The sequence below is a fragment of the Peromyscus leucopus genome, chromosome 12 (assembly GCF_004664715.2).
Source record: "Peromyscus leucopus breed LL Stock chromosome 12, UCI_PerLeu_2.1, whole genome shotgun sequence".
Lineage (NCBI taxonomy): Eukaryota > Metazoa > Chordata > Mammalia > Rodentia > Cricetidae > Peromyscus > Peromyscus leucopus.
Genome location: NC_051073.1, coordinates 59,732,975 through 59,755,951, shown reverse-complemented (window position 1 = coordinate 59,755,951; position 22,977 = coordinate 59,732,975). Strand labels below are relative to the sequence as shown.

The following is a 22,977-nucleotide window of genomic DNA, read 5'->3' as shown; positions in this document are numbered from 1 at the left end:
ATAATATATAATCTTATTAATGTGTTCTTAAATTTGGTTTGCAAGTATTTTAATTAAGAATTTTTCCTCAGTGTTCATCAGGGAAATTGGTCTATAGGGTTTTTGTTTTTGTTCTGTGTTTGTTTTTGGTACTGTCTTTACCTGGATTTTGATGTCCGGATAATACTGGCTTCATAGAATGAATTTGGTAGTGTTCTTTTTTGTTTTATGGAACAAGTAAAGAACTGGTGTGAGGCCTTCCTTCAAGGTTTGAAAGCAATCAGCTAGGAATTTTTCTGGTCCTGTGTTTTTCTTTGAAGAGATGCTTTTAGTAACACTTTCATTCTGATTGCTCATAATGGGTCTGTTATTTATATCTTCAGCGTTTAATTTTGGTTAATGATATACATTTAGAAATTCCTTTTCTGGGTTATCTAGCTTTTCAAATACTAATTATGAAAGAGGCTATAAAGCTAATTGTTTGTTTATCGAGTTCTAATTTTGACATGGGTTTTTGGTGGTGGATGAGCAAATAATATAACCAATAGAGAAAGTATAAAATCCACCACAAAGCTTCACAGCTTCAGAATGGCTGTTCTAATTCTATACACTAAGATGTATAGAATTAGATCGGGTTAATTTTGGTATATGATGTTTATTTTATTTTCAGTTTTTTATAATAAAAGTTTATAAGATAAAAACTTAATATTTGTGACAAAATTGTTTTTAGAAAGTTCATGCACTCTTCTGCTTTTCTGTCATGTAAGGACAGAATGTTTGTCCCCACTAGTTCTTCAGCCTTCTGCCACGGGAGGATGTAGTAAGAAGGTCCCTTATACTTTGACTGTGGACTTTCCAGCCTCCAGAACTGTGGGAAGTATATCTCTGCCCTTCTTTTCTTTTTTTAAATGAAAGACACTTTTTCAGCTATAAGTTTTGTTTGTTGCTACATTTAATAGGCAATACATGGTTTTGATTTAGTTTTCATTTATTTCATTACTTGTGATGAATTTTCTTTTTATTTTTTTCTTTGTAACTTACACAATTAAGATGAACTCTTCTAGTTTTTTATACATCTATTTTGTGTATTTTTTAAAAATTTATTTTTATTTCATGTGCTTTTTGTTGTTGTTTTGTTTTGTTTTTTGAGAAGGGGTTTCTCTGTATAGTTTTGGTGGCTGTCCTGGATCTTGCTCTGTAGCCCAGGCTGGCCTCGAACTCACAGAGATCTGCCTGGCTCTGCCTCCCGAGTTCTGGGATTAAAGGTGAACCACCACCCAGATTTTTTATTTGTTTATTTTTATTTTTTTTAAAGAGTGTGTTTCTTCTATTTGGGTTATTTTACTTGACTATTAAGCAAAACTACCAGTAATTAGAGGAGAAAGGATTACCTTTCATTTTATTTCTTCATAAATACTTGCCTCTATTTCTGGAATAGAGTCTATTCAGTTGTATAGTGATGGATTCTTGAGCTCTCACCACCATTTTAATAGTTTTTAACTTTATAATTTTAGTTAGAGTCCTAGGAAACTAGCCTCCAAAGACTTAGAATGGTGTTAGTCAGTACCAGAGACCTAGCAACAGAGTTTCCCTCCCCTTTTTATTCTTTTTGGTGGAGATAGTGTCTTAGAATGTTGCCTTGGCTAGCCTATAAGTCTCTGTATAGACCAGGCTGGCTTTGAACTCAGAAGAGATCCACCTGCTTTTGCCTCCTAAGTGCTAGGATTAAAGGGGTGTGCCACCATACTTGGCCCCTAATTGTAGTTGCTTTTTTAAAGATGTATTCTTTTTATTTTATGTATGTGTGTGTATGTGTGTACCATATATAAGCTTGGTGCAACAAGTACTCTTAACCACTGAGCTACCGTCTCTGCAGCCCATATTACAGCTTTTTTTTTTTTTTTGGTTTTGTTTTGTTTTGTTTTTCGATACAGGGTTTCTCTGTGTAGCTTTGGTGCCTGTCCTGGAACTCACTTGGTAGCCCAGGATGGCCTCGAACTCACAGAGATCCACCTGGCTCTGCCTCCCGAGTGCTGGGATTAAAGGCGTGCACCACCACCGCCCGGCTCAGATTCATATTCTTTAATGTATTTCAGACTAGCATTAAATATTTTTTAATGAACTAGTACTTTGGCTCAAATGGTAATGGCACTTGCCTCAAAGCCTGATGGCCTGAGTCTGATTCCTAGGACACATGATGGAAGGAGAGAACCAGCTCCTGCAAATTTTTTCTCTAACCTCCATGTGTACTGTAGCATGCTCAAGCCTACACACATATGTGCTTCCCATGAATAAATACAATTTAAAAACATGGTGTATATAAAGTTATTTTTTTAATTCTAGAGTTCTTTTGTCCTCCTACATTTGTAGTAAAATAAGTTTATTTTAACTTTTTGTTTGTTTTGTTTTTTGAGACAGGGTTTTTCTGTGTTTGTTTTACGAGATAAAAATGTTTGTTGCATTAAAGATTTACTTATAACCCTTGGGAGGTGGACATAGGAAGATCCAGGATTTCAAGCTCATCATCTAGTATGCATTGAGGCCAGCCTATGCTACATAAGACCTTGCCTTAACAAACAAAAACCAACAATAATCCAAAACAAAATGATATTTGGAACTATGCCATAAATAAAACTTAAAAACCTTTTTCCCCCCCTTTCAGGTAATTTTGAATTGCTCAGCTCTTCAGAGTTTATTACATTTGCTGAGTAGCCCAAAGGAATCTATCAAAAAGGAAGCATGTTGGACAATATCTAATATTACAGCTGGAAATAGGGCACAGATCCAGGTAATGCCATAGTACCTGCTTTTTTATCCCTGTATGTGAGCTACATTTTCAACAGATTTTATTTATGTGTGTGTGTCTGTTTAACTGTATGTATGTCCTGTGCATGTGTTGCCCTTGGATCTCCTGAACTGGAGTTAAAGGCAGTTGTGAGCCATCTGTGTGTGCTGGGAAGAGAACCTAGATCCTCTGAAAGAGCAGTCAACAGCTGAGCCATCTCTCCGGCCCCTTATCTACCCTTTTAATGATGAGTGAAGTTGTTTTGGTTTAAGACTTTAAAATACAAGCCGGGCGTTGGTGGCGCACGCCTTTAATCCAGCACTCGGAGGCAGAGCCAGGCGGATCTCTGTGAGTTCGAGGCCAGCTGGCTACCAAGTGAGCTCAGAAAGGCGCAAAGCTACACAGAGAAACCTGTCTCGAAAAAAAAAAAAAAAAAAAAAAAAAAAAGACTTTAAAATACAGTTTTCCTCGTTCTTGTAAAACTATTAACTTCCACTCTTTCAGTCTCAATTTCCTTTGTTTCTTTTTCTTTCTTTTTGGAGCTGGGGACTGAACCCAGGGCCTTGTGCTTGCTAGGCAAGCGCTCTCCCACTGAGCTAAATCCCCAACCCCAATTTTCTTTCTTGTAATGTTAGTTTTTTGATGCATAGACCATGCATTTTTTTCTCTTTACCTTTAAAGTTTGGTGATTTTTGTCAAAAATCTAAAAAAAGTCTCTGGGTTTTCAAAATGTTTGAATGGACTGTATGCTAAATAGGTTGGCTTTACTTCTGTATTTTCCAGTGAAATCATGTGTTAGATTGTATAAGTTTTTCATCGACTGTTGAAGGCCTTTTGTTGTTTGAGACTGGGTCTCATTTTGTAACCCCAGCTGGCCTGGAACTTACTGTTTAGACCAGGCTGTCCTTAGAACTTACAGAGATCGGTCTTTTTTACCTCCCGAGTGCCAGGATTAAATATGTATACCACCAGGGAGGGTCTCTTTTCTTTAAATATAACCTTTTGCAGAATTACTCATTTTTTTTTTTTTTGATAGAGGAAATTATACTAACGTATGTTAAGTTTCTGGGCCAGTTTTAAGCATGAAAGTATATGAGAAAGGCTAGTGATAATATGTAAGTGAAATGTAAAAGTATGCCATTAAAACATTGGGGTTTTTGAGACAGGGTCTTAGTGTGTAGCCTGGCTGAACTGAAGCTCACCATGTAGATTAGGTTAGCATCACATGCGCAGAGCTCTGTCTGACTCTCCCTCTCGAGTATTGTGATTAAAAGCATGCATCATTTCCTGGCCCAGGGCATCCAGTATATTTCACCTTTATTTATTTATTGTATGTCTGTTTGTGTCATATTCAAGTAGGCCCATGCTGTGACTTTGATTTTGAGCTTGCCACCATGTCTGACATTTCCAGTGGCTTATAGGAATTATAACTCTTTGTCTGTCTTGTGTGGCAAGAGCTTTTCTCCACTAAACATCTCTTCTGCCCTGATGAGACTTAAGACCGCAGACATCATAAGAGTACCATCCTTGGTGCTAAGTATAAGCCTCTTGAGGAGATGACAGGGTTTGAGGGATGGCTCAGCAGGTGAGAACATTGCAGAGCGAACCAAAAGACCTGGATTTGATCCTCAGAACCCATGGTAGAAGGAGAAAATCAATGCTGTGCCTATGCATTCACACATACACAATAATAATGAATAAAATAAAAAAATGGTAATAGGGAAAACAAACATCATTTGTCAAGTTAGTTCAAAAGTTATGTTTTTAATCCCAGCATTTGGGAGACAGAGACAAATGGAACTCTGGGGGCCAGCCTGGTCTACATAGCAAGTTCCAGGCTAATCACAGCTAATTAGTGAGACCTGGTCTCAAAAACCAACTGAAACAAAGCAAGTTATAATGACTGTCAGTAATAGTTTTAAAAGAGTGTAACTTCCTTGTCCTTTCAACTTTGTCTTCAATTTCAGACTGTGATAGATGCTAACATGTTCCCAGCTCTCATTAGTATATTGCAAACTGCTGAGTTCCGGACAAGGAAAGAAGCTGCTTGGGCCATCACAAATGCAACTTCTGGAGGGTCAGCTGAGCAGATCAAGTAAGTGTTACCCAGGAAGTGTCTTGCAAATTAAAGGAAAACAGGTTTAACCTCCCCCCCCCCCCCCCGCCCCAGCACTTCCGCCCCCAATATATAACCTTAAAAAAAAAAGATTGATAATCTTATTCATTAAGAATTGAACTTCTTCTTGGGGCTGGAGAGATGACTCAGAGGTTAAGAGCACTGGCTGTTCTTCCAGAGGTCCTGAGTTCAATTCCCAGCAACCACATGGTGGCTCACAACCATCTGTAATGAGATCTGGTGCCCTCTTCTGGCCTATAGGCATATGTGCAGACAGAACACTATGCATAATAAATAAATAAATCTTTAAAAAAAAAAAAAAGAATTGAACTTCTTGACTATGAACAATTAAGTCTGACCCTTTGGGAAATTGTTTTCAGTGTTCTAATTAGACTCAGAAGTACATTTATTCTTTTAAGTTTTATTTTAAAAAATATTCTAATTCATATGTGTAAGAGTGTGGCTATGTGTGTTAATGCAAGTGCCTGGAAGGCTAGACAAATCAGATCTGAGAACTGGAGTTAGAGGTGGTCATGAGCTGCCTGACATGGGTGATACAAAATAAACTCAGGTCCTCTATAAGAGTAGCAAGTGCTCTTAACTGCGGAGCCATTTCTGCAGGGCTACATTGAGTTTTTAAAACTTGTCTTCCCTCTCTCCCTTTCAGTTTTTAAAAAAGATTTATTTTTATTTGTGTGTGTGTGTGTGTGTGTGTGTGTGTGTGTGTGTGTGTGCGCGCGCGCGCGCCTCATGTTGATGGAGGCCAGAAGAGGCCTTTGTATTCCCAAGAGCTGGAGTTACAGGCAGTTGTGAGCTGCCTGATGTGGGTGTTGGGAATAGTACTTGGGTCCTCTGGAAGAGCAGCATCATTAACTGCTGAGCCATCTGTGTAGCCTCTCATATTCAATTTTTTGTCTTGTTTCTTTACTTTTTTAAGACAGTTTTTCTGTGTAACCCTGGCTGTCCTGGAACTTGCTCTGTAGATCAAGCTGGCCTAGAACTCAAGGAGCTGCCTTTCTTTACCTCTAGAGTTTTGGGATTCAGTGTGTACCCCAACAGATTTATACTGCTTTCTAATGCTACCATAGTGATATTATGGTCATTACTGTAATATAAAGATTAAATTTGTGTATTAGCTTTTTATAGACTCTTTTTACTTACTATCCAGGCTGGTTTGGGCCAGCTTCGTTTTTTGTTTTTTGTCGTAGTCAACTCCACCTCCCCCGCACCTTCACCCCCCCCCCCACAAAACAATGAAATAGAGTTTGCTTCCATACCTGTCTATGTATGTTTTGTTTCTTTTAAAAAAATACTGTTTGGAATTACTTGTAACGTGCAATAGAGTAGTATAGTTAGAAAGTACCCCTTCCTTAATCTTTATCTTTGTTCTTAAGTGTGATGTTAGCTGAATAGTTCTTGTTAAGGCTCTTTATCGAATTCCCTCTATCCTTGGTTTGCTGTGAAGTTTTTTTTTTTTTTTTTAAATAATCAAGAATGGATTTTGATTTTCTTTTTGGTTTTTCAAGACAGGGTTTCTTTGTGTAGCTTTGGTGCCTGTCCTGGATCTTGCTCTGTAGACCAGGCTGGCCTTGAACTTGCAGAGATCTGCCAGGCTCTGCCAGTGCTGGGATTAAAGGTGTGTGCCACCACCACCCAGTGATTTTGATTTTCTTAATCTTCATGTCATCAGCAGTGATTTTTCACTTTGCCTCATGATGTTATAATTTTAAGTGTTCTCTCTCATTTCTAGAGATTTATCTATGTATTTTAAGTTTAAAGTAGTGTAGAAAGAAAATAAAGGCTAGTACCAAGTTCCACAAACACAAGTTTCAGCTACATCAGTTATCTCATTTTTCCATATACAACTTGAGAGAATAAAATGATAGGGGAGTGCATGAATAACTGGTGTGACTATGACACAGTAGTCTATATCTCATCCATTATACTTAATCTGGATCACATGTTAAATCTTGCTGTAATTAAAAGAAAATAATAGCTATAGAGTCCTTCGATGTGTTTCATTCTTAGTTCACACAATTTGTATTTGAGAAGTGTGACTACATATAGAAATAATGATGACATTATCTTATCAAAACTCTATGTCCTATTTGGGGTGAGAAAGATGGCTTAGTGGTTAAAGCCCTTGTTCTGCACCAAGTAAGTGCTAAATAAGTCTGGTGGTCCAGCTGCTGTTTCAGCCTTAGAAGGCAGAGTTCATCCCCTGGGCATGCTTGCTAGTGAGACTTCCACATCAGTAGGCTCTGTGTGTTGCTTTGAGGCACCTGCTTTGATTGAATAATGTGGAAGAATCATGAAGGATATTCCTAACATCAGCTTTGTACCTCCACCTTCACTGGACACATATATGTCCCCATCCCTTATGTGTACCCATATACATGTAAAACATGCTTCTTGGAATACCTCCCATGTGAAAAATGAGGAAAAAAGCTGGGCAGTGGTGGTGCACGCCTTTACAGATCTCTGAGTTTTGAGGCCACCTGGTTGGAGGGTTCAAGGACAGCCAGAGAAATCTTGCCTCAAAAAAACCAAAAGAAAGAAGGAAAAACAAAACATTACTATTTTGATGAGTCACTCATACAAGTGGGAAGAATTCCTGTTTCTTTTCCCAGTACAAAAATTATGAAGATGGGCAGGAGGATATTACTAGATAATGCAATTTGTTGTGTTTTTGTTGTGGTGGTGGTTTTTGTTTTGTTTTGTACTTTACTTGGTACTCTTTAGTTGGAGCTGGCAAGATGGCTGAACAGGTAAAGGCATTTGCTGCCAAGCCTTATGATCAGTTCTTGGCACTTACTTTGTGCAAGAGCCAGCTCTCACAGACTTAGTCTGTCTTCGACATGCAGACCATGACATATATACCTCCAATCAGTCAATCAATGAAATAAAATTGTTATATTTTGAGGCACTGTGTAGCCTTGGCTGGCCTAGAACTCCATATGTAGACCAGTATGGCCTCACAGGTAGACCTGCCTCAGCCTCCTAATTCTGAGATTAAAGTGTGTCACCACTCCTGTTGTGCTAGTTAGTTTCTCTGTCAGCCTGACCTAAGCTAGCTGAGAACAGGCCTCCATTGTGTTGGTCTGTAGGCGAGCCTGGGTGGCATTTTCCAGGTTAATGATTGATGGGCGAGGGTCCAGCCTACTGTAGTCCTGGGAGGTAGTATAAGAAAGGTAGCTGCTCAAAAATCAAAACAACAACAACAAAAACACTCCAAAAAAGAAAAAAGAAAGGTTGATGAACAACAGACCAGTTGTCCTTCTTGAGTTCCTGCCTTGGTTTCCTCAGTAATGGACTGTAATTGGGATGTGTAAACCAAATAAACTCTTTCCTCCCTAAAGTGCCATAGTTGACAGTTTATTCTTATTTCTACAAGCTTGATGATACCTCACAGCTTGATAGAAATGTTAACAGTTAAGTTTTTTGTATGACTAAATTGTGCTTTTTGTTGATTTAGGTACCTAGTAGAACTGGGTTGTATCAAGCCCCTCTGTGATCTCCTCACTGTCATGGACTCAAAGATTGTGCAGGTTGCCCTCAATGGCTTGGAGAACATCCTGAGGCTTGGAGAACAAGAAGCCAAAAGGAACGGCTCAGGCATTAACCCTTACTGTGCTTTGATTGAAGAAGCATATGGTGAGATACTTTGATTGGCGCAGCTTCTGGTTGAGAGTTAGAAGTAGACGTAGTCATCTAAAGACGTGAATATAGTGGTGATAGAGCACAGGTGATAAAGGGACTGTTACAGAATTGTTGCTAAGACATTGATTTATAATATTAGCGTTCAGATGTAATCGTGATCATTTCTGTATGACTGTAGTACAAGATAGGTAAGTGAGAATGTTTACTTCAAAGAAGTCAATTTGAAAATGTAGTTACCCGGATTTTCAAGAACGATTCTTTATTCTTCATTTTAGGTCTGGATAAAATAGAGTTCTTGCAGAGCCATGAAAACCAGGAGATCTATCAAAAGGCTTTTGATCTTATTGAGCATTACTTTGGGACCGAAGATGAGGACAGCAGCATTACACCCCAGGTTGACCTTAGCCAGCAGCAGTACATCTTCCAGCAGTGTGAGGCTCCTATGGAAGGGTTCCAGCTTTGAAGCAATCCTCTGCTTTCTTGTTCCTGTGTCAGACCAGGCTACCCAGTCAAGTCCTCTTGTGGAGCCCACAGTCCTCATGGAGCTAATTTCTCAAATGTTTTCCATAATACTGTTTGCGCTCATTTGCTTGCCTTGCGCACCTGCTCTCTTACACACATCTGGAAAACCTCTGGCTCTCTGTGGTGGAATACCCTTTTATTACAGGGGTAAACAGAACGGCCCACTCTCTTATGGAAAAATCCCTAAGCTTTGGAGATCCGCACTTATATTAGAGTCATGGGAATATATACACATATTAATGTGGCTCCCTTTTTTGTGGGGGAAAATAAGAGGACTCTTCCTCATTCCGTATAGTGGGGAAAATGACATTAAAAGATAAAACTAAAACCTTTATCTTGAATTTTACACAACTGCTTGGACAAGGGAGATACTTAGACTTGTGTGTACATCAGAGTACTCTTCTCGAGTTCTTCCACAGTGAACCAACCTTTGGAGTACCGGGTGGCTTTTTTAGCCAAATTTGCATTAATCCTTATGAGATGGGATGGTTTTCTTTCCTCTAATGGAGTCATTCTTCAGATATTAAAATTAAACCATCCACTCCCTCACCTTCAGCCTTCAGTGAATGTGCTTCTAGTTGTCAGGAATGCTGAAGAATTAATACTTTGACTTTGAAATGTGATACTGGCTTGGCAGATTCCCTTAAAGCAGAAAGAGAGAAGCACAGATTAATGTGTATGGCTTCTGCTTCTCTTTGGTTTATGTCTCTTAGGATTTGGAGGTAGTTGAGTTTTAACACTGGTATGAAGATAAAAGTCCTTAGTAAAATCATGTTCTAAAATTCATTAAAGAGTCAGAAGAACACAGAACCCATCACTTTTTCTAAAGCAGTGTGACTAGAGGCTGTGTTTCTGCATTACAAAAGATACTCAGGCTTTGTGGTCCTGATCAAGGTCCTGGTAAATTGGAGTTCACCTTAGGTGCTTTTCCTCTTTGTGACTGGCAGATAACACGTATTTAAATGTTACTTAGGGATTTTTTTCCTTAGTCAAGTGCAGCTCGATTCTAATGTATTCATGCTGCATACATGATCCTGCAGTGCAGCATCCTTATCTTTAAAAGCATAACAGTCTCCTCAATATGACCTCTAGACTAAAAGGGCAGTGAACTTTTTCTAATAACCTCAGTGTGTTCCCTGGTTTTATTTCATCTCCTACTAATACCCTACCTCCCCAAGTAAAAACAGTGCCCACCTCCTGCTTATTTAATGATGACTGTAATGTACTTGCAAATGGCGCTTCCAGTACTGTGTTCACTGATCCACATTTGTGCTTGGACTAGAAGGGGAAAAAAAACAAGAAAAAAAGTTTAATTGCCAAGAGAACTGCAAATGAGTTCAATGCGACTTCTCGGTGCTAGTTGGCCGTCTTGGCTCAATGTTGGGACACACACTATCAGAGAAGAGCTTTTCTTGATGATGTTCTGTTCAAAATGAATTCTGAAGGAAAAGTTGCTCACGTCTGTTTCAGAGCATACCCTTTTAAATCTCTTTAAAAGACTACTCTTCTAGAATTCATTGTAACCCCAAAGTATAAAAACTATCTGGGAGTTGCCCCTGACAAGCTATTGCACATCTCTGGTGAATCCTGCTGAATGTAAGGGATATTCAGAACTTTCATACCTCATCATGATGTTATTTAAACAGCCAACTTACATGACCCGATTTACTTTGAAAAATTAATTTCATTCAAACTAGAAAGTTGCAGAGACAAAGGACATTTATCAGCTAAGAGTGTGATACATTCTTGCCCTAGTCTTTAATTGTGTCTGTGCTCTGGGATGGATACTGTCTGATGTCTTGTATTGATGGAGCAGGCACTACAAAACTAGTCAACTCCCATCTGTCCTGTTGTTTTCTAGTGCTGCTTTGTGCTGAGAGAACATGTTAGTTTACTGAACTTGACCTGTACAAGACTGATTTCTTTGTAATTTTAGGGATAAATTAGGTGGTTAATTTAAAGATGAACTTTCAATGTTGCCTTTACATCACATTAAAATATCACTTCTTTCAGAAGGGTAATAGAAGCACTGATTCATAGTAAAAATCTTGTTTTTAGCTTTGACTTTTTTGTGGCTGTTTTTTTTTTTTAATTGTACATTACTGGTAACGTTATTTCTGTAGAATGTTTTAAATTATGTACCTTCTATTGGATAGTTAAAACCTTTGCATCGTATAAACGAGTTTGAATGAAAAGAAATACAAAGCACACAGAGTTGTCACCCCACCTTACCAAGAACATACAGCTGGAACTTTTGTAGCAATTTTTGGGTTACCCAGTGAGGTCAGATCCATTAACTAGTGCAATCTGTTTTATTTAAACCAGAAGATTTATCTTAAGCTTGACCCTAGAAGTTCATGACCCTTAAATATTCTGAGCTTTGTTTTTATAGTAAAATGATTAAATGTAAAGATAGGAGTTGGCTAAAGTTAAACCCCAGTAAATTCAGATGTCCTGGAACTGAGTACTTTTCTTGTTTTTTAATACAAGTGGAATTTTAAGGGGTACTTGTAAGTCCTGTTTTTAGTCCTTCACTTGGCAAAGTCTTATTGATTTAGTTTAATCTTTTGAATATTTTTATCAGAAAGGTGTTACTACAAAAGCATGTTAGTATTTATAACACAAGAAGCCTCTTATGGTTTTTAGATAGTGATCAGGGCAAAGTGGCTTTGTTTTCTTTACCTTTCCTTGGAAGGAAACTTCTTCCTTCAGACTTTTCAAGTATGTATTGTGTACTGAAAACTTTGGTTTAAAAAAGTTGCATTCTAAGAATTTGAGATGTAGGTATTTGGAACCTAAAGGACCAACAGGTAGATATAATTGAATGGAGAAATAACCCAGAAAGTACAGATACCGGCTAGAAAGAGAAAGATTAGGAGACATAGTTCTCTGTCACACTTTGTTCTTGTCACCAATCAGCCATTTTTTATTGCCCTCATCAATAGTCCCCTGCTGGAAACTGTTGCACTAGGGTTGTTTCTGCCGTGTACCAGACAAAGCTATTGGACTCTGGGTGTTTTTCAGCCTTACTGTCCATAATAAATATGAATTATTCCAGTTGCTGCTGATTATGCCTAAGAAAACATATGTAGTATAATTTGTCAACCAAACTCTCTGTTGTACATGACTACCTACCGGCAACTTTGATTGATTTCTGTAGTGCTAAATAAACATTTCAGCTGTCTGACCCCAAGACGTGGGGCTGCATTGTAAAACAGTTTTTTTTGGGATTTATTTTATCTCTGATTAATTTTGTGAAAATTGTCACACCAACAAGCAAGCTGTTTTAGCTGTATTTAGAGGCTAAAGCTTTTTACTTAAGTTGGAAATTCTGTTGAGTAATGTACAATAAGGAAAAGGGGTTGCTTTTTGAGAAGGGTATTGCTTCCTTTCAGGATACATACATAACTGTGTGCTACCTCCTACATTCGAAAATTATCTCATTTGCAGTTTCATTTTGACATCTCTAAATTAGTAGGACCATTTCCTTCTGTTTGAAGTAAACAGATTGTCTTATCTGCATGGTTGGGAAATATTTTGGGTTACCTTTTCCCATCATCCAAAATTAGTTAAAAGTAATTGGAGATCAGATGTGACTAAGTGTAATATGTTGACTATAATATATATAATATATTGATGCTCTATAATATTCTTTATTGTTAGGAAATGACAGGTTATAAGAATGAGTACTAAGACATTAGAATAATGTTTAATAAAGTAGATACTTAACTTTTTTGTTTTTGTTTTTTTGAGACAGGGTTTCTTTGTGCAACAGTCCTAGAATTCACTTTGTAGACCAAGCTGGCCTTGAACTCAGAGATCCACTTGCCTCTGCCTCCCAAATGCTGTGATTAAAGACCTGCGCTGCCACCTGGCTTATATTTAACATTTTTAAAATATTAAATTGCTAGAGCTGGAGAGATGGCTCTTCTGTTAAATCTTCTGTTATGAGAGGTACTTCTCTTAAACAGGACAGTAGTTTGAATTCAGAGCCCTCTTCTGGTGTACATGTGATTTACATGCATTCTTGTGAGCACACTCAACACAGATAACAAATCTTGGCTGGGTGGTGGCGGCGACGCACACACCTTTAATCCCATCACTTGGGTGGCAGAAGCAGGTGGATCTCTGAGTTTGAGGCCAGCGTGATCTACAGAGCAAGTTCCGGGACAGCCAAGGCTACACAGAGGAACCCTGTCTTGAAAAACAAACAAACAAACAAAAAAACCTTAAAATTTTTCAAAGTATTAAATTACTGTTAGACATAAGATCATCTGGATACTTGAGGTAAGAAAGAATTAAGAAATATTAGTGGTGTAAGAATTCTATTTTTCAGCTAAGAGTTGTCAGAAATGTCTGTTTTCCTTTGGATCAGATAAAAACAAGTCATGTTATTTAGTGTCTATTGTATACAAGGTAATTGGCTAAGGGCTTTCCTTTAATCAGTCCTCTAGTTGCTATTTAAGATGGATAGTTATCAATGTATGGCAAGATCAAGACTGAATGCATTCATTACTTTGCTCCGTTGTCATAATTCTTAGATGGTGGCTGTCCAAAGGAGAACTTCGCAAGTTCTGTTCTTCATGGTCATGCAACATTTCTGTGCTTAGGAAGTCCTGTGCTAGATTTTAATAGTCATCGGTGGGCAATCCTTCTGTATTGGATCATTCTTCCTATCTGTTCCTCATCGGCAATACTTATAAATGGCTCTGTCTCATATATCACAATTGCTGTTAATTTACATATTCATATAGATGAATTGACTCCCTTGTTCCCAAGCTTCTTTCACTTTCTGTAGTACTAAAATTATATATAGCCAGGCAAGTCTAACAGAGGTTTAAAAGAAATTCAAATGATTGATTGTCAATTTAGTAACATAATGGCTAAATTCATAGAACATTTTTTTGTTCAAGTGAAAATATAGGAGGGTACTGACAGGGAAAAGTTTGGGGTTGCAGAATAATTACTCTTATAGTCAGCACCATGGGTGTAACGTTAGCTCAGCCTACTATTACTTAAAAGTATATTTTCCTGTAGACATCTCCCTTTATTTCACTTGTTGGACATTTCCTACCTCAAGTTGTTTTGGCCATCATGTGCCCTTTCTCAAGAGTGTTCCTACACTTGATTTGGAATGACTATTGATTCTTTGTATTTAAATGCACTCTGCCGGGCCATGGATGAATACTTTGCATATAGTAAATTTTCAATAAATAATGTATGAGGAATATACATCTGTGATAGTACTGGGTGCTTGATTGCAAAGGAAAATTCAGAGGAATTCTTTCACACAGTTGGCTGAAATCAGAACTGATAACTCTTAAAGCAGTTGTTTCAATGTAAACTGTCTCATTTGAGGATACATAAAAGGACCTGAAATTTACAAAAAGAAACAATGCCAAAGCAGAAGCCTGTGGCATCAAAACAAGAGAAAGAAAAGCTGTGGGGCTTATTTTGTAGGCTAATACATACCCTAGTGTATTTGATATAGCAGATAACATATCAGTCTATTCTGGCATATTTTAAAGTTTTAAAAGTTTGTTGGGCTGAAGAGATGGCTCAGTGGTTAACAGCACTGGCTGTTCTTCCAGAGGACCTGAGTTCAATTCCCAGTAACCACATGGCAGCTCACAATTCTGTAACTCCAATTCTAGGGGGCCTGATATCTTCACACCAATGTACATAAAATGAAGTTAAACAATTTTAAAAAGTTTTGTTAATATATCCAACTGATATGGAAGCAGGCGGTGAGGCTGTTGAGACTTTCCATTTTCTTTCTTTCTTTCTTTTTTTTTTTTTTTTTTTTTTTTTTTTTTTGGTTTTTCGAGACAGGGTTTCTCTGTGTAGTTTTGCGCCTTTCCTGGAGCTCACTTGGTAGCCCAGGCTGGCCTCGAACTCACAGAGATCCGCCTGGCTCTGCCTCCCGAGTGCTGGGATTAAAGGCGTGCGCCACCACCGCCCGGCCGAGAGTTTCCATTTTCATGTACTGTGTATTGCAGGAGAATGTTTTCTTTGTCCAGGCTTATGTGACAAATGAATACGAAGTATATTTCTTTAGTTTATTTGTTTGCACTTTCCTTTTGAGATGTGCTGGTCTGGCATTTTTGTGAAAATTTAATCAAAATAGCTTCAGTTCATGCAAGCTGTTGTTTACAGTACACAATTGCTGATTGTACAGATTTACTACAAGCTTGATTTTTGCCCATACCTCACCTACATTTGGGGGGTGTATGTGGGGCAGTATTTTTAGATAGGGTCTCTTGAAGCCCAGGCTGCCTTTAAACTGCTTTTATAGCCAAGGATAACTTCGAAGTGGCCTTTCTGCTTCCACTGCCAGAGTGCTGGAATTATGGGCAGGCACCAGTTTCCCCCACATTGGAAAAATTGTGAACTCTAAAGGCTCCTGTGTGATTGCAATGTTTTTGCAGAGAATAAAGTTGTGCTTTACATATCTTTATCCATATGCCCTTAGTCCAGGGAAGCAAGTGGAATGCAGAAGAGGGACTCTAATGGTCACTGCCTTTTGAACCATCATCCAGGCTATAGGTAAGGAGAAAATGAAAACCCAGAAGACCAGTGGTGGGGGCAAAGTAGTACAGGACCTGGGCGTGGCCTGGACAGCATGGATTTTTACCAGGGTAATGTGATTATGATGTGTCATGGGAAGAGGTCACCAGTGATTACTGAGTTGCTGAAGATGATACTTTTAAATGTATGGGTCAATCGACACCCTAATTGTGCCATCCTCAGCTTTAAAAAATGTCTGGTTTTAGCTAATGTTCATGGCAAATGTCCTATTTAGTATGAATAAGTTTTCCTGATTAGGTAGAGGCGTAGGAATTGGGTTTGTGGTCTGAAGAGCTGCTTTAAAGAGGCCAGTTTAAACAGTTCACACAGAATTGAGGTTTCTTCCCAAGGCCATGGGTAAGTCTGGCACGTTTTCTATTTAAAAAGTAATGAAGAGCAGGGACATCAGCCTTTGTGCTATAAATTGGAGACTTGCAACAATTTAGAGGAACTGTTTGATTTCTGCAGTGAACAAAACTTAAAACGTAGAGGTCACCTTGTCATTTGAGAAGGGTAGTTTGCTATAAAAGGATAGGCATGACCCTGCCGTAGGAACTCAAGGTCCCACTCTGATTGCTACTACCTTTGGTTTACTATTCCCTGTTGGTGAACACTGTCACCAAAGCCCACTCCTCAAAGAGCTAAGCAAATCCTAGTTATTTGTTAGGGCAACTTGTTAATACTTGAACATGAGTAATGGTTAGTGGTCTATTCCGAGCCTTTTCTTTCCATAAGTCCTTGATGCTATTTATAAACAAGGTATCCTACACGTCAAGAAGTGTTTTACTCTTCAAAGTAAAAGCCGTGTCTTAATGATCAAATCTGTACGTCTTTTATCCCTCTTGCTTGTGATGTGTGTGTAGTGGGCTAAACATCCAGCACCACCGTCTCTTAGCTCTTAGGTTATACCCATCTTTTCCTTTTGGCTTCCTAGTTATTAGAAGAATACATATTTACTTGAAATAACCTAAATTTGTTATGCAGTTTCCTTTTACATGAGTTAATAAAAATGAAAAGTTTTGATAATATGGTTTCTGACCACCACCACCATGTATCACAAATCACAGTAGTTGAGGCTTAAGATGGCTAAGTGGTTTTCGTGGATCATGACCCCTATGGGGTTCAAACGACTCTTTCACAGGGGTTGCACGTCAGGTATTTACATTGATTCATAACAGCAAATTTACAGTTATGAAGTGTCAATGAAATAATTGGTTGGGGGTCACCACAACATGAAGTATGTTAAGAGGTTGAGAACCACTGCACTGGCCGCTCTTCAGAGGATCTGGATTGGATTCCCAGCACCCAAATGCAGCTCACAACTATCTGACTCTAGTTCCACGATAATCGGATGCCCTCTTCTGACAATGCACACATATATGCAGAGAAAACCTTTAAAAAGTCACTGTAACCCATGCTAACTGGAGAAAGGAAGTACTTTCGTTAGGTTCGGTGGCTCATCCCTGTTCATCCTAGCACTGACAAGTCTGGGTTGAAATTGACACGAGTTCAAGTCTGGGCTGCAGAATGAGAAGCTGTCTCAAAGAAAGCACCTGGTTCAGTGGATAAAGAGACCTGCCTTTCAGACCTGCCTTTCACCATGCCTGGCAGTCATGAGGACAACTCACAAGGTGGCTTCTGAACCACCCATAGCCCCGCACAATATACACAATATAAGGGAATTCAGCGGGTAAGAAAATGTGCTGCTATTCCAGAGAATGAAGTTCCCCAACACCACCTACTAATGGAGGTGCAAGCCTTTTAATCCCAGCGCTTGAGAGGCAGAGGCAGGTAGATTCCTGAGTTCAAGGCTGGCCTGGTCTACAGAGATTTCCGGGATAACCAGGGCTGTGCACAAAAACCCTGTCTTGAAAAACCAAAGGGCAGAAGGGAGGTGGGATTCCCAGCACCTACATTAAGGTGAAACCAGACTAAGATAGGCAGTCAGGAGTGGTGGCAACCCTGTAATCCCAGTACTTTCAAAGCTGAGGCAACTTGGTTGCTTTAAATTCTAGGCTAGTCTGGATTACAGTGAAATCCTACCTTAACACCTTGGTCTCTGCCCCCTCACGAATGGGAGTGATGCACTCCATTCCTGTAGCCCCAACACTTGGGTAGTGGAGCAAGGGTTCCTTTCCAGGTTGTACTATGAGAGTGTATTACAAAGCACCAGTAAAAACACACGATGCACCGAAACAAAATGTTTCCATAGCGCTAAAGAGGGAAGGGGCAGGTAATTTTGTCTTACTAACAAGACAGAGCTCCGAAAAACCTTCCCACCAACCTGTCCTTTTTTTCAACCTCAAGAACCTTACCTCATCTATTTTCTACAGAAGCCTAAACTATCCGGACTAAAAACCAAAGGTTTGCTGATTTCTCTCATCATAACCTTGTTTTTTCGTTTGTTTTGTTTTTTTTCGAGACGGCTTCACTGTATAGCCTTGGCTGGCCTGGAACTCATTCTGTAGAGGAGTAGGCTGGCCTGAACTCAACAGAGATCCATCTACCTCTGACTCCCTCGTACTGGGATTAAAGGCGTGCGCTACCACCGACTGGTGGAGGTGGTGATGTGGATCTTAATGTTCCCTAAACGTCTATAAGAGAATTTTAATCCACTCGTTTTGCGATCTGTGCATTCGATCTGCTCCAGTCCCCCTAGCCACAGTAAGCAGATCTTGTAGCCGCCACATTCAGCATTGGAGGAAGGCGGGGGGCAGAGACCAGCTATGTGCACACTCTTCCTTAAATGTCCAAGGGCCGCGCCCCTTCCTACGCCCTAGCCTTTCACAGGGAAAAGCCTGGCTGAGCGTCAGTTTGCAGGGTCCGGGAGGACCGGAAGCAAACGCTGGCCTCCTTCAGCGCAGGCGCCGCCCAGCAGGTCTCATTGGTGGATGTGGACCTTCGCTGTGGAGCGTCCCCGGCTCTTGAGCCTCTCAAATCCTGTTTAGTGTGGCGTCCTCAGTTGCTCGTGGTTCTCAGGTATTTTGGATCTGGGGAGGGCGGGGAAGAGGACTTTCTGTGCAGCCCCCTAACCCCCGAGGGACGGCCTAGTCCTTTAACCTCACCCAGCAAGAGTACCGATGTCAGAACCACTGTGATCTCGGACTCGACCGAAGAAAGCGAGAGGCGAGTGGTCCAAACTTCGCTGCTGATTCTGTGCCGAACCTAAAGACGAACCCATGTTACAGTCAAAACCGTGCGCCTTCGAAAGGCAGGTTTCATTTTCTGCAAGATTCGAGGCAGGACGCCTGCGCAAACTGTAGAGCCCAAGCTATGGCGACCGAGCATCCGCCAGCAGAGGGAGCACAGTCGGCCCTCTCTGCTACGCAGCGCGAGGAAGAGCCTCAGAAACCCAACTATGCTGTCAGACTGACTCTTGCGGGGCACTCGGCGGCCGTATCATCAGTTAAATTTAGTCCTAATGGAGAATGGCTAGCAAGTTCTGCTGCTGATGCACTAATTATAATTTGGGGAGCATATGATGGGAAATGTAAGAAAACACTCCATGGTCATAATCTGGAAATATCAGATGTTGCCTGGTCTTCAGATTCTAGTCATCTCGTTTCTGCCTCAGACGACAAGACTCTAAAGTTATGGGATGTAAGATCTGGAAAATGTTTGAAAACATTGAAGGGACACAGTGATTTCGTTTTCTGCTGTAATTTCAACCCAGCATCCAACCTCATCGTTTCGGGATCTTTTGATGAGAGTGTGAAAATATGGGAGGTGAAAACAGGAAAGTGCCTCAAGACTCTGTCTGCCCATTCGGACCCTATTTCGGCCGTACATTTTAATTGCAGTGGGTCCTTGATAGTATCGGGGAGCTATGATGGTCTTTGTAGAATCTGGGATGCCGCCTCAGGCCAGTGTTTAAAAACAATTGCTGATGAGGGTAACCCTCCTGTGTCCTTTGTAAAATTTTCTCCAAATGGTAAATATATTCTCACTGCAACTCTGGACAGTACTCTGAAACTGTGGGATTACAGCAGAGGCAGATGTCTGAAGATGTACACTGGCCATAAGAATGAGAAATACTGCATATTCGCCAGTTTCTCTGTTACTGGTGGGAAGTGGATTGTGTCCGGCTCGGAGGACAACATGGTTTACATCTGGAACCTTCACACTAAAGAGATTATACAGAAGTTGCAAGGTCACACAGATGTTGTGATCTCTGCGGCTTGTCACCCTACAGAAAACATCATTGCATCAGCCGCATTAGAAAATGACAGAACAATTAAACTGTGGAGGAGTGACTGCTGAAGTCTCTGGCAATCGAGGAGTCAAGCTGAATTAGAAACAAGACAGAAAGGATGACTTCTCTGAAGCTCAGCGTGGTTTTGTAGTTCTTTCCAAATTGTCTTTGATTGTATGAGTTTGAGTTTCTTTTGTGAGATGAGACCACTGTAAAGGCAAGTCTAGAACCTGCGGCTTCTGATTCTTAAATCTTGAGACCTGTTGGCAGTCTCATGTGTCCATGCCTGGACAGCATCTCATTCTTTTTCTTTCCACAGCTTTCCCAGCGGGGAGGGTATTTGGAATGTTTAGAAGGTTGACAGAGCAGGATGACTGTGGGGAAGAGAGACTTGTAGTTTCTGGTTTGGGAAGTCATTAAGGACAGCGGCATGAGTTTAGGGAGGAAATGAGAGGATTGGCGATGTCTTACATGTCACTTGGATATTTTTGGTGTTATTCTACATGATGGGACATCAAGTTGCCAAATTAGTCTGTCAAGTTGGGGACAATAAGTCGTAGTCAGGTTCATTCTACAAATCTTAACACTTAGGCATGTGTTGTGGGGGCAGAGGACGACTCTCAGGAGTTGAGTCTCCTTCCACTGTGGGCTCCAGGTAGTGAACTCAGGCCAGGCTTTCTCAACAGGACCTTTTGTTAACCGAGCCATCTTGCAGGCCCAGAATCTTACATTGTTTTTGAGAAAGGGTCTTGCTCTGTAGCCCTGTAGGCCTGGCTGTCTTGTAAACCAGGCTGGTCTCAAACTCACAGATCCACCTACCTCTGCCTCCTTGGCATCTTAAACTTTTAACTGAAAAAAGTCTCCTTAAGTACTTGGTTAGATTGTACCATTTTGTGATAGGCAAATTACATGTCAAGATTGTGACCACTCTTCAGTATTAGACCTCCTAACTCCTACCCAACATCATCATTCAACTCAGGCATCACCTTATAAATACCATGGTTGCCTGCCTGCCACCTCAGTGAGCAGCTGAGGTAGCTTTTCCCCCCTCCTTTTTACAGTTTCTTTTTTTTTAAATTTTTTTAAAAGATTTATTTATTATTACTACTATGTACACAGAAGAGGGAGCCAGATCTCATTACAGATAGATGGTTGTGAGCCACCATGTGGGTGCTGGGAATTGAACTCAGGACCTCTGGAAGAACAGTCAGTGCTCTTAACCTCTGAGTCATCTCTCCATCCCCTTTACAGTTTCTTATAAAGCTCAAAGTTTACAGTTATCAACTTGCAGTTGAGGTGACTTCATGGGCCATGTATTTTTTAGACAATAAACACTAAGATCAGGCTTTAAGTTTTGTCTCTGTAGTCTTGGCTTTTTCTAGAGGACTTGATATTTACCAGACAATGAATGATACCATAATTTCATTCCTTACTTTTTGTCAATAAATTTTAGTAATAAATTCTCCAGACTATAAAATTGACTAAGAAATAGTTTACAGTAGCTCCACATACTAAGTGAAAGGCAGCTATGCTAATCTCTATAGCACCAACATCTCGGACCTATATATTTACTGTATCCACACAGGGCTTATAGAGAAAATATAGAAAAACATGCAGATGAAAACCCTGAGATTAAGAAAAAAAAAATACTACAGTACTTTAACTGAAAGCAACATGGGCAATATTTTATCTTCCTGACAAGTTCTGAGAAATATATTAGAATTACTTGTAGGGTATGACTGTCAAGATGCTGGTGTATTTGATTACATTGGAAGATGCAAGATCAGTTAGGGGCATAATTGAAATTCTGACCAAGACATTTAAATTTGGGTGCGTGTGATGATGGATCAGTGGGTGGAAAAACTTGCTGCTAATCCTGATGACCCATGATCCACCCCTGGGACCTGAGTAGGAGAGAACACATTCCTGCAGGTTGTTCTTGGATTCCAATATTCATTCTGTGGCATGGATATAGATCCCCCAACACAGAGACAAGATAAAAATAATTGAAAAAAATTATTAAAGAGTTTAGACCCATAAAGAAATAGTCACAGTATGTTACTGAATAGAGAATGACACACAGTAAAAATTATTGCATAAATTGGTGGGGTATCTTTATCACAGGCTTTAAGATAGACTTCTCACTGCTCTTCAATATGAATGAAATGTATAATGAAAATGTCATTGCTATATGAAGGAAGGTTCCCTAAGGATGTTCTACACCAGAATTTACCAATACTTAAAATATGGGCTTGGAGGGGGGGGTCCCAAAATACTTAGGAAAATCAGTTTTCTAAAAATGTACAAGAAACAGTGTTTTTTGATAATAAATTCACAAGTGACAAAAACCAAAGCATCTGATACCTAAAGTGAAAAATAAATAAATAAAAAAATACAGTGTATAGACAGATAGCATCAAGACCATGATTATTAGATCATGAAGCTATTGGCAGCATTCCATTGCTAATATAGCTCATTAAGTTCCCGGACAGTGGCACATAGTACTTTTAAAACCACAACCATTAACTCTGAGAAGTAGTGTGTTGGGTGGCTATAATGACCTGTCATCTGTTAGCATGACGGAGGCATGTGAGAGTCACTGAAATGTTTATAGCAGAAACCACCTAAATACTAGACACCGTGGTAGCGTAAAGAAGACTAATGAAACATTAACAAACAAGAATGGGATGATATTTTCATAAGTACAAAATTTAATTCCCCAGAAGTAGGAAAGGGGCTAGCTGGACGCCAAACCATGAACTAGGAGGTGGCAGCTGGCTCCCAGCAATTCCATGATGTATGAGAAACACCTCGTAACTCTTGGCCAGCCTACTCTCATGACTGTGCCAGGGCATTCTTTCTCAAAGGCTCGTCTAAATGCCTCTGCCTACTGGCATGCCAGACAATAAATGCAGTGTGTGGTCTGGCTGCTTTCGAGTCTCTGGGGAGCCAGTCTTCCCAAAGGCTGGCTTCCCAACATGCATCTAGTCCAATTGTCCCTTCAGACATATAAAGAACAGAGAAGACCCACACTCTTTGGGCCTCAGATACGTCAACTTTGGTATGTGAGTAGAAGTTAGGTGGGGTACCTGATGCTCCAAAGAGAGCTAGTATTAAATTTGAAATTAGGAGCCTCTTTTTCACTTTCTCAGGAAA

General features: G+C 39.9%; 2 protein-coding genes across 2 annotated transcripts in view; both read left to right on the top strand.

The window, feature by feature from the left end:
- Kpna1 (karyopherin subunit alpha 1) overlaps positions 1-11,126 on the top strand; it is a 67,686-nt gene extending 56,560 nt beyond the window's left edge. The window contains exons 11-14 of the mRNA XM_028862652.2: positions 2,642-2,767; positions 4,732-4,859; positions 8,356-8,534; positions 8,816-11,126. Coding sequence (XP_028718485.1) covers positions 2,642-2,767; positions 4,732-4,859; positions 8,356-8,534; positions 8,816-9,003 — 621 coding nt within the window. The 3' untranslated portion in view covers positions 9,004-11,126. The remainder of the gene's footprint in view (positions 1-2,641; positions 2,768-4,731; positions 4,860-8,355; positions 8,535-8,815) is intronic.
- Positions 11,127-18,446: 7,320 nt separating this feature from the next.
- On the top strand, positions 18,447-22,169 carry Wdr5b (WD repeat domain 5B). Its single transcript, XM_028862641.2, has one exon. The coding sequence runs from the start codon at positions 18,903-18,905 to the stop codon at positions 19,887-19,889; it is 987 nt and encodes a 328-aa protein (XP_028718474.1). The 5' UTR covers positions 18,447-18,902; the 3' UTR covers positions 19,890-22,169.
- The last annotated feature ends 808 nt before the right edge of the window (positions 22,170-22,977 follow it).